The sequence below is a fragment of the Poecile atricapillus genome, chromosome W (genome assembly GCF_030490865.1).
Source record: "Poecile atricapillus isolate bPoeAtr1 chromosome W, bPoeAtr1.hap1, whole genome shotgun sequence".
In the NCBI taxonomy this organism is placed as follows: domain Eukaryota; kingdom Metazoa; phylum Chordata; class Aves; order Passeriformes; family Paridae; genus Poecile; species Poecile atricapillus.
In genome coordinates, this window is record NC_081288.1 from 10,428,690 (window position 1) to 10,445,781 (window position 17,092).

General features: G+C 38.4%; 1 protein-coding gene across 1 annotated transcript in view; it reads left to right on the forward strand.

The window, feature by feature from the left end:
• Nucleotides 1-11,784: 11,784 nt before the first annotated feature.
• Nucleotides 11,785-17,092, forward strand: part of LOC131591884 (hepatocyte growth factor-like) — a 53,652-nt gene continuing 48,344 nt past the window's right edge. The window contains exon 1 of the mRNA XM_058862993.1: nucleotides 11,785-11,987. Coding sequence (XP_058718976.1) covers nucleotides 11,912-11,987 — 76 coding nt within the window. The 5' untranslated portion in view covers nucleotides 11,785-11,911. The remainder of the gene's footprint in view (nucleotides 11,988-17,092) is intronic.

The window sequence follows — 17,092 nt, forward strand, 5'->3', positions numbered from 1 at the left end:
CCAGGAAGTTCTTCTCCTACATAAGACTTAAAACCCAACAAAACAAAAAGTCCTGAAAACAAAGCTTACAAAGTAATATGAGGGAAAAAAAAGGTAGTGGAAAAGCATGTGAGAAATATGTTTTAATCTTAGTAAAGTAAGACAAATACTCTGAGTGAAATTCTGTCCCTGAGGAACAGGGACACTCCCTAAGAAACAGTGTATTTTTTTATATCTTCTAAATACTGGATTGCTATCAACAGATATGATTATTTAATCAAAGAATATGAAGATGATTAATGTCAGTTATAATATTAGTGCAGGAAGCATTAATAGTTTTAATACTTTAAAATGTTGAAAAGGAATTTCTCAGTTGAACAAATTACGGTTTAAGTCATGGAACAGGATTATGCAAATAGAAAGAAAAAAACCCCTTGTATGAGTTATAATCCTATGAGCACATAATTTTAGTTATAAACTTCTAGCACTGCTCATGTAAATCTGTCACAGCAGATTTCATGCTTTTAATGAATGAACAGAACCTCACAACACCTTCTGGTTGTTATGGGTTAGAATTGTTGGAACCAGTAACTAAAACGAATGAGATTATGAAATGTATTCGTGGACATAATGCATATCCAGATTTACATATTATGTTCACATGTCCCCATATGGATTCTTACACCAACAACACAAATCACAGAACATCAGAGAGATGATACATACATAAAAATTAGGTAACGTGTAATTGTGGATTTATTTATAATTTTGGGATGCTGTTCTCCTGATGAGGACACTGGTTCATTGACCTCTAGAGCTCTTGACTCATGACTTACCTAATCAGAACCTTAGCGACACAGGGAATGACTTTCTATCATCATAAGAATTATTTTTATTATTTTTACTTTTCTAGATTTTTTTTTACAAATTCCTATTGCTTTTTATTATTCTACTTAATTTATTACAAATTCTTATTGATTCCATATTACATCACAAACATACAAACATTGAGCTTTCATGTGTTTCCACTGGTTTCTGAATGGTTTTCTAATTCACTTCTGGTGCATTAAAGCAAAAAAAAATTCTGTCCTTTTCCTACTTTTTGTTCTATGGGATGTATTTCCTTAATTCTTACAATTTTTTCCTATTAATTTATCTTCTTGCAATCAAAATCAGTGAGAAAATTTCAGCTAAAAAGATTTAAGTTGAAGATACTCAGAAAGGTGGGCATTTGACTATGTGGAAGCAAGTACTTCCAGAATATTTTAAAGACAATCAAAAGTTGCCCTGAAATTTATTCTATGAAGGCTGATTGATTGTGACACCAAATGCTTCTTTACTTCTAACAATTGTACAGTGAAACCCAAATGATTACCTCAGATTTTAATTCCCAAACCCTGGACATCTAGCATTAGGTGAAATGAATACAACCCACAATTAAGAACAAAGAAAGGTACAAGTGAGAGGCTCACATAAACATTTCCATTGGAAAAATATCCTTTAGTAGGGAGCCATTATGTTTTATTTGTATTTTATTGCTTGTTTGTGACCAGCCAGTGTGTGCACGCCGTGGTTACTGGCAAAATGGTGTGTGTGCTGTTCCACCAGCACAGCTGTTGCTGTGGGATGTGACAAGTACCTGAAAGAGTGTTCTCAGGAGATGTGCACCCAGGAACATGGGCTTCCTCTGGTAAGGCTACAAGGCAGAATTATGTAGGAAGTGTAGGGTATAATATGGCATAAATATGTGTGATAGGCAGAAATATGTATTTTCCCATCTATGTAAGAGACAATCATAGGTGTAATGACTTGCCTCTCATCTAGTAGTATTTTTTTAGGCTTCCTGGACTCTAGAATATATCTGAAAGTTTTCTTATGTTTCCTATTTTCACTTCTGGTTCCCTGGTGTATATATAAAAATGTCTTTTTAAATGGATTTGTGGGTAGGCAACCTTCCATTCCAAACACAGATGGTACATCTGCATTTATTATTTAGACATGCTAAGTGGAACACTTTTTTACAGACTATTGTAACTATACTATTTTTCTCACTGACTTAATCCATTTGGATATGATGCAGTGACTCTTATTAAAAACAGAATATTTGTGCTCTATTACCCATTAAAAAAAATGAATAAGCAAACGGCTTTGTCCTTTTACTGCAGTTGCTATTCCTGCTTGACTGCAGAGATTTTTACCTACTTAGAAGGTTGTGTCATTGTCTTGATACTCATCAAGTATATGATCAATCTTGGTTTAAACAGTGTGATGAACTGCTGAAAAATTATTTTCCTTCCTGTTGAAGCCATGTCATATTTGACTGAATACTTGTTTCACCATGAGTGCTAATTCACTGGAATTTTTGCTGGCCAGAAAACCTATGATTTTCAGTTTGAATGCGCATTTTTCCATCTTGTTATTCTCTTCTTTGAATTCCATTACAAAACCTAGCTATTCATTCAAACTTGATTTTACAAGGCAGATGTTTATATTTCATCTTTTTTTTTGTGAGTGTTTTAACTCAGTATAAAACTGTATGTTTTTTATCAATAGTTTGTAAGTTATTTTGGAGTCAGCACCCTTTGAACATCTTCTATTTTTATAATTATAGTCCCATATACCTAGAGCCAAGAAAGTTCTTTTGAAAAAGTATCTAAAAACATTAGTAGTGCCATAGATATGACTGAGAGATAACCAAGGATAACCAAATTTGTGACCATATTTTGTTATCTCTTTGAAAATGGGTCACCCAGAGCCACAGCTAGTTAATGTTATTGGGATGTGATCTTTGTGAGCAGTAGAAAAGCTGATCCCTGCTGTTAAAGATTCATCTTTGAACAGGCTGCTGTTTACAGAGCTGATACTCTATCTGTATTAGGATACACCGGTGTGATAGAACATTTCAACCTCTTAGTATCCTTCTACCTCCTTAAGAAGTCTCTTTGAAAATCTGCCACAGAGAAGCATCTTTGGTTTGACTGTAACTACGTTCCAGCAGTTGTCCATGACCATGGACAGGATGGCAGGCAGCATCTCAGTATGCACCTAAAATGCCTACTCTGGGATTTAGCCACTAAATTTTGCCCTTGGAGTAATGATTCTTTGTTAACTTTTGTTCTTGTAAACTTCTCTTCTAGTGTTTGCTTCATAGGCCAAAATTAATTCATAAATCTTAGCTCAGATAACTGTATTTTGAAATTATTAAATATTTTAACAATACACAGGAAGACTGTGGTGTTTTAATAAAAGTTTTAAAAGAGAGGAAAGTGAAAAAGAGAGGTAGAAAAAAAAATAGAGAGGTAGGAAGAAAGTTAAAGGGAGATTGTGTTGGAGAGAGATAATATTAAATTCTATATCCAGTGTCAGTATCTACTGAAAATGAGGCATAGAAGTGGTTTACCACAGCAATTAGCACCCAAGGTAATTTAAAAATGTGATATACAGCATCCAACATTTTGGTTAACTATGCCTCCTGTTAAAAATTGGAAAACTATTTCCAGATACAGATGGGTTTCTATACCAGTCCTTTCAATAGGCCTTTATCAAACGTTTTTGTCATAAAATACAGATTGAATGTTGATAATGTGTTTTCTATTTTAATCTTGGGAAAGAAATACCAGATTCTTTTTTTCCCTTGGAGGAGTTATAAGAAAAATGGTTTAAACGTTGTTCATCTCAGGCTGAGTGACATATCCTTGTATTTCCTGTGGGTACTCAATGAACATTATCAGTGGTTTATCTGAAGTATTCCTTTAAGTGAAGGACATGTGTATAAAATAATCTCAGGCAAAAATAAAGAGTGTTGCCATTACTCTTTAACATATAAAGTGAAACTACATTGGTTTATCTACTGGGAATAAATGAAGAAATATATTGGAATGCCAAAAAAATGTTAATCAGATATGTGGTATGTAAATCTACATATTTTCTGTATTGATAGTTTTACTTCCTTATTAAAAATTGTTTATTTAAGGGTTTACATGAATTGTTTATTCAAGGGTTCACATGAAAAACAAGGACAGAAGGGTTATTAGGGTTTGGTTTGGTTTGGCTTCTTTTCTTCTCAAGAAAAAATAATAATATTGCAACTCTGAATATTCATTTTTCCATAGTATATGAAAAAAAGCTATTTTTTACCAGAAGGAAAAAGAAACTTCACAAAATTGTATATTTGAAAATCTCTTGCTCAGCTGATTTAACTTATATTTTTGCTTAGCTGTTTGCATGGGAAACATCTCTGCAAAGAGACAGAAAAAAGTCATAAATGATTGGGAAGATAATTAATTTCCTAGCACCAGAAGTTGATTGACCATCAAATGTTGGCAAGTTGGAAAACATTCTAAGGAAATATCACTGAAAACTTGTGCTGGTTTTATACTTTTCCCTAGACAAGCTTCACTGACTACTGATAGATAAAATTTCTTGTCCATTTGGACTTTTCCCTCAACCTAATCCGCAGACTGGTAAATTAAAACCCAGCATTACTGATCTGGGGAGTTAAGAGATACAGTGAGTATTAATCAGTATATCACTACTGTAAGAAAGACTTTCATAAACTTCCAGGAAAAATACAAAGTCAGAAATTATGTCTTTTAGTTTAGGGCACAGTACAACTGCTATTCAGCAGAGAAAAAGAACAAAAAACTTTTCCATAGTGTTTTCTATGCCACTATTGCAAATATATTCTTTTTTTGCTTTATGTTTCTATACATCAATCTGATTTTATGAATAAAAAAAAATCTTATTTAATAATATGACAAAAAATTGAAATAGGCCATCATACCAGCTTGCTTAGCAGTAGTATTCCAAATTCAAAACTTTTTTATTTGGTTCTTTTTATTTTTCATATAAAGAACAGGTTCAAAACTTCAACTAAGTTCAGCAAAGCTGCAGACAGCTTTAGAATTCTAGCTTCAGCCCATAGACATCCAAAGTCTGCTTCAGTCTTATTTTTGCTGCATAAATTGGTAGCAAAAACCTCAGCAGAAGAAAATGCTAAGGCAAGAATATACTCTGTCATTGTTTAATGTGCAGTGAAGCCTAATCATCCATGTCCAAATTTCACCTATAACAAATAAGCTTGGTCAACAGTTTATCTCTATGAAATGTGGGGATTTGGTACTTAGTAAAAAATTCTGTGCATAGTATTGAGGTATAGAATATTAAAAATAGCCTGGAAAAGTGAATATGCTTTATTGGCACAGCAGATGTGGAGCAATCACACCGTTATCAGCATCATTTCACTACCAGAATTGCAATAGCTCTGGCAAGACCTTAGGGGACAAAGGTGGGCTGACTAAAGGGTTTTTTCTTGAAGATATAAAAAAATGACACAGCAGAGAAATTTAACAGTTTGCCCTAGTCTTCCTTTGAGAGTTCCTGTCCTGATTCTGCAGCCACATGTCCCTTTTCCCTACTTGACTATTTTCCAGTAGCTGCATTACAAAGCTCATATCCCAAACAAGGAGACTTTGATTCAAATAAAGTACCCAAAGCTTATTCTTTAAAAGATGTCAAGCTGAGATTTCTCCTTTGATAACATCTTTTCTGATATCTTGGAAAGCTCTCTGTCTCTGGGCTTACAAACCTTAAACCAGGAAAGATCAGTATTTTATGGCCATGAATCATGACTTCTTTTTTGTTTGTGTTTCTTTCTGAGCTGTTATTAATATGGCCTCGTGTCTGAGAGACTGCTGGGAAACTGATGAATCCCTGTGAAGGTTTCTTTCTAAAATCTTTAACAGCACCCTAGGTAGAAATTCTCCTCTTTGATACCAAATCCTAGAGAATTTACTTTTGACAGCAAGTTCTGGAAGTCTTCAGTCTCTGGAATTCAAAGAGCTAAGGCTTTTGTCTCTGGATTTTTGAATTGCTGAAGTTGTTCCATAGCATGCTATCCACAGTCAAAGACCAGTTTAATTTTATTCTTTGGTACTCTAAACTTATTGAAAACACTTCTAAAAAATTTATACCAGTCTGAGATATATTAATAGTATTTTTATAGCAATATCTCATTTTTATTAAACCACTGTATATTATCTTTTTTATTGTATCTTATTTCTCAGCATCAGTTTTGGTGGTGTTTTCTCAGCTTATCTGGCAATGACTATTTTTTACAGAAGTATCATATTAGAACATAAAGATCCTTTGCTTTCAGCCACCATTTTACCTCCTCTAGGGATAAAATGTATGTTATACAGAACCTGTAAGAAAATTTTCCCAATTTGAAAGCACACATTTCTGTTGAACAAACCAATTCATGGGTCTGAATTAACATATCTACATTGCTTTTGTCAAAATTTTTCTGGAATAACTGTGGTTTGTTTGGACTTTTTATTGTATGTTATATATATATATATATATATATATATATATATTTAATTTCAAAGTAAAAAAACAAAAAAGGGCAGATTTGAAATCCATCAAAATTTTATTTTGTTTTTGAAATAAAAACAATTACTGAAAAAAAAAATACTCTGGGAAATGCAAAAATTATTCTCCATTTTGGGACCTCTGAAACCACCACAGATGGTGATAACATAAAAAGATCTTAGAAAAACTATCCTAGGTTTTATGGTTTAACCAGGTAAATGAAAACAAATATTCAGCCAGGGATGTTCAGTGGTTTTGTTTAAGCACATTCTTAGTTTTCACTGACTTAAAAAATGAAGGAGGAGGGGTGAATTATTTGTACATATAAAAGAAAGCTTTAATATACTGTCAAAATGACATGTATAAACACCTTACCTCAGGCACTAAAATTATTAAATTGATTTAAAAGACAGATAATTCTAAAGACAACATGAAAGACAACATGACTTGGAGATTTTCTTAGTGGTTAAATATTTTAGGTGGATATTTTCAAGCTTTTCAACAATAAAGGAAAAAGTACAAATACAAATGTAGATTTCCTTTACCATTGTCAAGTTTTGTACTTTACCTAAACATGCAAAGCAATGATGACTTTCTGAACCAAAACACATCCTCAGAGAAATAACTTTAACCATGGCATGTAAATTAAGGGTTTCTAGGGCTGTTGCTTCATATCAAACATACTTCTGTTTTTTTTCCAAAAGCCAGTAACACAATTTTAGTAGACCAAGGTCACAGAGAGGTTCATTTTTTCTTATATTCTTTTACCAAAAAAAAAAAAAAAAAAAAAAAAAAAAATTAAAAAGCTATTGTAAAGGGTTTGCAGTTCAAATTAGGCCTTGAGTAATACAAAATACATTAGAATCAATTTACCAGTACTGCTGTGATTCTTATATTTGCAGACTTTCTTGGCACTGCCTTTTTTTCTTTCTTTCTTTCTTTCTTTCTTTCTTTCTTTCTTTCTTTCTTTCTTTCTTTCTTTCTTTCTTTCTTTCTTTCTTTCTTTCTTTCTTTCTTTCTTTCTTTCTTTCTTTCTTTCTTTCTTTCTTTCTTTCTTTCTTTCTTTCTTTCTTTCTTTCTTTCTTTCTTTCTTTCTTTCTTTCTTTCTTTCTTTCTTTCTTTCTTTCTTTCTTTCTTTCTTTCTTTCTTTCTTTCTTTCTTTCTTTCTTTCTTTCTTTCTTTCTTTCTTTCTTTCTTTCTCTCTCTCTCTCTCTCTCTCTTCTCTTTCTTTCTTTCTTTCTTTCTTTCTTTCTTTCTTTCTTTCTCTCTCTCTCTCTCTCTTCTCTCTCTCTTCTTTCTTTCTTTCTTTCTTTCTTTCTTTCTTTCTTTCTTTCTTTCTTTCTTTCTTTCTTTCTTTCTTTCTTTCTTTCTTTCTTTCTTTCTTTCTTTCTTTCGTTCTCCCAAGTATTAGAATTAGTAATTTCTGATGGGCTGCATTATCATCTGCTGCCCTTGGGTACCATTCCATAAATTACTTAAACGACATTCACACCAGAACTTAAAAATTGTTCTGTTATCCATCTTAACTCTTACTTATCATATAACAAATATGAGAAAAGCAATTACCATATGTCCCAGGCAGGAAAACCATAAAGGATTTATGCTGTTAACTGACTGCAGGGATGAATGCTGGATTACCTGGCTCGGGTTTAGCAGCTGGGCCTGAACACCTGGGACTCTGGGTGCAGGAAGAATTGTAAATTATCTATGTTTTAATATTATGAATACATATGAATTATAATGGGTGGAATCAAGCCCAAACAAGCCACTCTGGAGCTCGTCTTCATCCTGGGGTTTCCCTGGTGGGGAATCAACACAAAGCCTCATGTGAGGTGCCACACGTTCCCTTTCCACCGCACGGGGCTCTCCACGCTTGACTGGTGTGGTGAATCTGCCCTCTGGGACCAGCAGGTCAGATCTGCAACATTTAGTATGATGACATGCAAAGTCCTTTGGACTGACTCTAGAATAGTCGACCGTGAAGTTTCTGAGCCTTTGCTTTCAACTGGACATTCATTCTTGTGTGTGGATCTTGTTATCCATTTCTTCCTGCGCCTCCTTCCAGCCTTCACGCCTTATTTCCCTTTCTTTTCCTGCAGGAAGAAGGCATGGGTATTATCTTGGAAAGTACCACGTGTTCCTAGAGCTTGGTGCTGTTACTCTGCTTAAACGCTGCCTTTCCCAGCAGTGTCAAATCTTGTGGTCCATACCACAGCCTTTTCTGTTCTTAATCTCAAGAACAGGTTAGAAAAGAAAGACAATAAAGCTTAATATTTCTTGAAATGTGAAACACAATTGCTTTGTTTACACTAGCCCAGCAGCCTGAGACTTTTTCATCCATCAGCTCTGTGTTTAACAATAATTACTGCAAGCACTTACTTATTTGGCTAACTCCCCGGTAGGACTTTACCACACTGATACCTACACCAGATAAATCAAGAAGTAAAAAAGATAATTTTGAGCAAAAGTGTTGCTTCATATGAGAGATGTTGATATATCTAGAAAAGTTTTCTTTGAATCTAATTGTGACTTATTATTTTGTATACATGTAAGGATTCCTGCCCAAACTGTGAATACCTAGCATTTCTGAATAGCAAGTTACATCTGAAAAACAGATTCAACTGTGTTTATGGTCAGAAAAGAGAATATAAAAATAGCAGTTTCTATGTGTTTGGTCATGTCTGCTTACTTTTCCAACCAAAATAAAGTTTTTCAAAATTTTTCACTCATGTAGGCAATCCAGAGCAAATATATCTTTGGTAAAGTGTGCAGTAACTCTTTTATTTTCAGATAACATCTGCAGCAATGTTATGCTACTTTCCTAATACAGAGCTACACTGATTTGAAAGCCAGGTTATCAGAGCAAGTTTGCAGAGCTGCCAAAAAATTAGAAAAAACCAACAACCCAAAAATCCCCACTCTCAGATAAGCCCCAAAAACAGAAATAGAGAAAAAGATTAATAGGTCAAAAAACATGCCCTCAAAAGGTCAGAAAACATAATATTATTGCATTAAACCTACTACTTTTGAATATTGTATTTCAATTTTTAGTTACTCTATGTGCAGACTGAAACTGAATATGGAATACTTTCTGAAAATTTAAGCATGAAAATGCAACTTTTGCAGCTTTCCTTCATATTGAAAATTCATTTCAAGGTAAAATTTGATTGAATTGATACAACATCATGCTTCCATTGCAAAATATATGAGGCAAGAAGAACCAGAAAAAGAAACATGTTGCATTTTGCATTATATGATGTGCCATCAAAAAGCATTTTCCTCTCATAGATCCAGATGCAAATCTTCGTCCTGACTGCTGACAAATAGAACATCTGAATATAGAATCTGTAGGATCTTTCTCATTCTCATGTACCTTCTGTCTCTGGCCCTCCAGTCCATGTGCCCTGACTTCCTCTGAGGGGAGATATTTATGGCAGAGGTATCCTCAAGCAGACCCCAAAACTGGACAAACGGAGAAGCAGGATTATAAAATTACACCTGCCCAGCAAAATACATGCAGCTAAAGAAGCTTATGACCAGAACCTGAGCTCTCCTACAGAACTGAGACACATCATTAATAATCCACATTGTAATTAATAGAATTTATAATAGGAATCCATATAGTAGAAAATTTCCTCAATTAAGGAGCACCCTAGTCCTCAAGAGACACAACAGCAATCTTCCTAAAATTTAGAAGGAATCTGAATGCAGGCCCAATGTTCCTCTCAGGGAAGTCAGTGGTAAAAAAATTCTACTTTAATGGTCCATGATTCTGTCCTCTGCAAAAAAAGGTCACTCAGCACATGCGTGGACATCTCAAATCATCATAGTCAAATACATCTGGTTAACAGAATGTGGCTATTTTGGGCTCAGAGTAGTGATATGGTTATTTTTGTTGCTTTTTGTTTATACTTATGTCTATCTTTGGCAGGGAGAAAAAAAAAACCAAAACCTGAGAAATCCATGTTTTATGAGTTGCAGTGGACAAGGATTCTACACAAGGTTGTTGGCCTGTGGAATACATGTTCTCTGTTTCTCAGGTTGTACATCTCCAAGAAATTCCTGGAAATTAACTTTTACTCTTGGGAGAAAAACAAGGACAGCAAAAAAAAAAATAAAAATAGATCAACTAAAACTTCTAGAAATAATGCTCATTCTGCAACAGAAAGTATTTTTTTCACACAATTGTGTTTTTCCTGTAATACCAAATGTTCAAAATATTTTCTTAACAGACTGTCTCTCAACTTGCTTTTGTCACCTTACTTTCATTTTGTAAGACAGTAACTCCCAAATGGAAATTTTTACTTTTGCCACTGGGCACAAACTGGGTAAAAATCCCACTCACATATATTGGAAATATTTGATTAAAAGTTATCTGTGGATCAGGAAACAACTTATTCTTTTAAGAACAGCTGTTTCACTCAAAGGTGCTAATCATCGATATGGGCTAAGGAGTCCGGACTGGGAAGGAGACACATTTTTCTGACTCATGGCACGGGGCCACATGTAGGTCTCTGGTTTATTTGTGGAAAATGGAGGGAAACAGTTTCCGCTGTTGTCACACACTCCTGCCCTAGATGGTAGGTGGATGCATGGGAGAAAGGAACAGTTTAAATTACAGCAAAACTTTTCCTCAAGTGTTTATTTTCGAACACTTGCGTGTCACGAAGGCCGGTCTCATGACTTTAAACAAAACCCAATGTCATTGCTTCCATGAGGTTAAAATGAAGTGCAAGAGAAGAATTACAATGACTTTGCCTGCGACAGAAGGAAGGTCAGGCATCGCTTTGGACTGAAGCTTGTCTCCATGGAACCACGCCTGCAGCTGATACTTGACCTTTAAATTCCTCAGAGCTGCCACAATTTTGGGGAAGTGGCATTTGTCAGATGGCCAAAGAGGGTGATGGAAAGGCCAGGCTGGTGGCAGCCGTGGGCAGGTCAGAGGAAAGGTGTTTCCTTACAGTGAAATTCTCCATGGGGTGGGAGAGTCCCAGGGAAATGGCTGTGGATCGAGGTGCTGCCTGGGGATGAGGCCAAGGGGCAGGTGCAGAAAGTGGGACGTTGTGAAGGGACATGTCTGCAGGGAAGGCAGGTCTGTTGTGGCTGCAGGTGAGATGGAATTGGGGTGTGTGAGGGAACCATGCAGCAGGAGCCACCAGCCCCGGGGCATGAGCTGAAGGACCCGGCCCGGCCCGGCTGCTCCTCTCGAGCCTCTTAGGGATGGAGAGAGAGAGGCGGGGTGGGGAAGGAGGGAGGGAGGGAGGGATGAGGCGATGGAAGCCCTCTCCCTGGGCTGGTTGAGGGGTGGGAGGGAAGGGAGGCAGCTCCTGAGGAGGGGAGGAGAAGAAGAGGCAGAGAGGGGATGTTGTTAAACAGTTTCTTACCGTAAGAGGGAGTTGGGACCCAGATCTTTCTAGTTAATCACACAACAAACTTAGATCATCGCAATAAAAAGCTCGGCTCACTCTGCCTCCTCGAGTGACCGGCGGTGCACGGGGTCCCTCCGAGGAGCCATCACCCCTTCTCCTCCCCGCCAGCCGCCGCGGGGGCCGCCAGCACCATGCGGGCCACCCACCTCCTGCCAGCCTTGCTGCTCCACCAGCTGCTGCTGCTGCCCACCGCCATCCCCGCGGCAGGTCAGTTCTTCTATCACTTCGCTAGCGACCCCCGTCCGCCTCGCAGCCGCAGCACGTCCCCTCTCCCCCGCTCCGCCGCGGCACGGAGGCTGCTGGGGCGGCGAGCAGGGGGCAGCCCGCAGGTCAGAGCCCGCAGGTCGGAGCCCGCAGCCCGCAGGTCGGAGCCCGCAGCCCGCAGGTCGGAGCCCGCAGCCCGCAGCCCGCAGCCCGCAGGTCGGAGCCCGCAGGTGGGCTGGCAGAGAGAGCCTCACCCTGCGTGGCCGGGCGGGGTGGCAGCGGCGCGGAGCCCAGCGCGGCGCAGCTGCGGCGCTCGGGACAAGCCGCGCTCCGGGCGCGCAGCCCTGCGGGAGGCGGGTCCCGGCCCGCGGCTGCGGAGCGGCCGCCGCTCCCCTCCGCCCGCACCGTGCGCGGGGCTCGCTCAGGACGGGCAGACCTGGAAACCGGGAGAGAGGGGAAGGAAACCTCATCTTTGCCCAGAGGTGCTCCCGGCCGGTATCAGGACGAGATCGTGTATCCTTAATTTCCAGCGGTAGAATAAATGTTAAATAACAGAAGTTGACGAGGAATACCCAAAGCACGGGATAGTGCATTGCTGTACGGGAATGCCCTTGATGAATTTCAACAGCATGAACATGCTATTTCCAGACTGAAATACTTGTAATTTCATTAGATGTTCCTGCTGAAATCCGGGAGATGGAGGAGGGGGGCAAGGAACAAACAATAAGTAATCAAGTGCTGGATGCTCTTTAGCTGAATTTCTTTCCTGAAGTGTCCCCCCTGGACTGGTTATCTGAAGAGCCAACTCTGTGCTTTCTATTGGCCCTCTGGGAAGACGTTTAAGGAAAAAAGTTTGTAAAGGTTTCTACAAACCTTTCCTTCCTTCCGGCAACATTGTTAGGGTCAGACCTTTGCACAGACAGAAACAAAGGACAGATACAATTCAGGGAAAAAATCTGCCAGGAGCGGGCAAAGCAAGGGCAGGGAAGTGTGGCAGCTGAGTTTTGGGGCAATATCTGAGGGCATTGGGCAAGGAATGCTGATGGCTTCCAAGATATGACTAGATGCTTTCCAGTTAAAAAAAAAAAAAAAAATATTTTGAAATGGGATTTCAAAGTGGAATATTTTGTGATCTGAGTGGGCAAGTCACAAACAAACTGGCAGCATCACGTGCAGTAAAACCTGTTGTTTTCCCCCTGGAAGCAAGAGTGTGGTTCTGTAGGATGCTGATCAATCTCATTACAGCTTCTGAGCTCAGTCTGCTCACTGGGGATATTGTTTTCACAGGCATTCTTTAGCAGGTGACACAGAGATGCAGACACTGTGATATTATACTCTTCGGAAATCCTTTTCCATGAACATTGGAATTTCCATTTTTTGGACATGCAGCTTCTCTGAAAAGTGATGACTAGACCTGGTTAGGAATTTTCTGAGAAAATATTTTGTGTTCCTTTTACTGGAAAATGCTGATACATTGAAACTTTTCACAAAAATAATTCCTGTTAAAGAGAAACTTTCTTTGGTTTGTTTCCCTCAAATCAAATGACAGAGAAATATGCAGCAGGGGACATTGCCAATAGCTTGTGGTCAGCTGCTCTTGAGAAACCTTTACCTGTGACAGAAGCTCATCAACTGATGGGACAGGTAGAAATAAAAAAGCAAAATGAACACTGCAGACACACACACACACACACACACACACACACACACACTTCATTCCATGGACCAAAGGTACACAGCTAGTCTATAGCCAAGGTCATAAGAAGCTAGGTCATGTTTTGCTGTCCTGGTAAGTCAGGGTGCTTTACTTGAGTGAAGGTCCTTGTTGTCCCTGACTGTAGGCTCTTAGTGTTGGTCTGTAGCTTACCAGCTTCAATGAGTGTTGGATCTATTTGATATTTTGAGAGGGACACTGAGAGACACCTTCTGTACTGCCTGTATCACTACTGGGCTGATGAATAGTGTTGTGCCTTAACCAAGGGGATCTCCAGTTTAGGAGTGAATAGTTCACCTTGATGAGGAGAAAAATTATATTTCCGAAATTTCAGAGTTTTTCAGAGTAGGACTTGTTTTCAGACCAGTTCTCATGGTGACAGTTTCTTGACAACCCTGACTTTCTTAATTTTCCTCCTCCACCTTCCTAATATTAATTAATCCTGTTGTTTGCCTTATTGGCAAGAAAAATGACTCTTATCACAAGCTGCCATTTTGTTTACCTTGTTTTTAAAAATACATGATCCTCAACACAAGTGTCTGTATATTTACACTGTAGGCAAGAGAAAGTTGTGCTACTTCTTTCTGAAGTACAAATGACAATTTACAAATTTCTGGATCATTTCTGAAAATGATTGTTTTGTAAACATACATGTTGTCTTTGGGACAATGGATCCTTTTTACTGGGTTGTTTTTAAGAAAGATTAAGATTTGCATACATATTGTTATTTTCAGATATGAAAAACAAGCTAAATAATGAAAACAGAATTAAAACATCTTTTGCTAATGCACATCTATACTTCTAGTGCTGTTCTGTTAAATCAAATTTCAAACGTACTTAACGATGAACATAGCTTCTTCTGTGAATGAATATTCTGGGTTTGTAATCCCATGCCCTAACTTCTGTGCAAAGACAATGTCCTGTGTAACAGAAGTTGCTGACTAATACAGTTGGGTTATATTAAGGAGTAAAGAAAAAGGAGGGTGAAGAAAACACAAGAAATTAAAATGTCAGCAAGCTGTCTACGCTATCACTTTCTGAGTTTCTCTTTAATATATAAAAGATAAGACTATGATTGATGAAAGATAAATGTGCATGGCTCCTATAGACTGCTTGCCTAGTCATTATCAATATCCTCTATGTCTCTGTCACTTGCACAAAGAATTTAATCTGTAGCTAATAACTTTATCAAGGAATTTTCATTCTTGTTCAAAAATACTTATTATTCAATATTCTTGGGAAGTATCTCTTTAATAATGTTCATCTAATGAAACTAAAAATTACTCTTTAATCAAAGCAACAAGTAGATTGGCATGTTGCAAAAGAGTGAATGCTAAAGATTTATTTAAATTAAAGATACATTTTTCTGTGAGAAGACTGCCAGCCAAGTGTGTTTATTTAAATTTATTTAAAGCACATTCTGTAGTTTGGATGATCTGAAGAAGTTGCTAATGAAGATGTGGGAGTTGCTCTTAGTTCCTATATATATAATTATCACTTAAAGAAAAATAAAATCCAATTCCATAGCCATAATCGATTTTTGAAAGTTGTGTATTCCTGTGGTCTGCATAGCTAAGTATATTTTTAAAAATTAATGTGATTTATACTTTCCCATCCCAGCTGTAGATAATCATTATGCTATATACTGTCAACAAAGTGAAATGATACTGTGCCAGTTGGAAGAGTGTATTCCTTCTGTTTAATGGAATCCTTTTGGTGCTCAGTGCCAGGGGCTGCTTGTTTTGCTCTCACATGTAATACAGCACTTACCCTGCTTAACAGATTTTCTGTTTCTATTAATGCCATTTTCATAAGCAACATAGCAGGAGAATATAGAGTTGAAAGACACGAGATTAAAATGTTGCGTAAAACTGGAAAATTGACCACTGAAGTCAAGGAAAGGAAAGCCTCTTATTGGAGGAGCTCATCTGTCATTATTGTAATACTTCAACTGAGGCCAGGGTTGGAAAGGAAATGTGCAGTCTCCCTGAGAGAGCAGAATATCTCCCTTTAGATCTTTATGCTGAACATTAGTTTGCCACTTAAGCATTTCAAACTTTTCCAAGGAGGTTTGAAACCAGGATAACTGGGCCTCTTTATGAGTAAAAGCGTGATGTGGAGTGAAAAGCATTGCCCTGAGTGTTTTACAATTACTTGTACTGGATGAGTGTTGGAATTTTGCTTTCTCTCCATCAGCATTGAGGTGGGGTGGAATGGCAGAGACTGGAAAGTAGCACAGAGGTGAGAATGGATTGACTATGGAGGTGAGAAAGGATTGATCTCCATGCTTACTTGGGAAGCAAGGGTAGTAGGACAGCTGCCATAATGGAAGCAAAACTTTGCTGTGGGGAACACATGGCAGCTAAAAAGAGCTGGCAAGAAGAGGTGAGGACATCCTCACTGCTACCCTAACTTTTCCTGTAGGTTTTTGTGGCAGTGCCCTCAGAGGGTTGTAGAGCTGTTCCTGAATGTGGTTAGTACCTACATGCAAAGCAGCACTGTGGTGAAGCAGAGCTGGGAACACGCTCCAGATTAATCAAATGTGTTGGCAAAGTCTAGCTGTAGTTTTGAGTGGCTTGTGGGCCTCCACCCATGTGCTGTCTGATGAGCCCAGCCGTGCCTGGCAGTCCTCGGTGCTGCTGGCCCAGCTGGGGACTGGCTGCTGCCTCTGTCCCCCTCAGCTCCAGCTTTTCCTATGACTCGCTGCCTTGGCCAGCAGCACTGTTTTTATGTATACAACATGCAGCAAGGCTCTCATCACTCCTCACAGGGGCTGTTTTGCTGCCCTCAGACATCTGTTATTCTTTGTCTTGCCCAATCCCTGCCCTGCCTACTTGTGCTTTTCTCCATACCCCTTGCTGCATGCCCAGAATTCCAGTTGGCTGGGACACCATCACAAAGGAAGGGCACAAGATGCTGGGTGCCTTGAAAGAGCCACCAGGTACTTGTAAAGATTATGGAATGCAATGGAAAATGGTGAGGATTTAATGCTTGTGCACAATGCATAAGAAGACAAATCTTACAAGGGAAAATCCTCTCAGTAATTTAGCCAGAGGTTAGATACGGTAAGTCAGAGTACAAACTGCAGCACATTTGTTTCTGCCAGTGGGTCCCAGCATCCTGCTGAGCAGATAACCTTTTCTTGGAAGGAAAAGAGCTGTCCATTTGCAGCTTCCATCCAATTTTAGAATATAAATATCAGTTGTTAGCATTGTCCTTAGCTGCTAGGGCTTTCATGCTGACTATAGGAGTGGGTTCCAAAGACAGGACTTAGCATAAAGTTGGGTTCCCAGTTTCATGGCAGTCTTTGCAGTTGTTAATAAGGGGGTGGGGCTGTGTGATGTTTGTGGTAATGTAAAGCCAGAAAGAAATATCTTTTTGAATTTCCTGAATC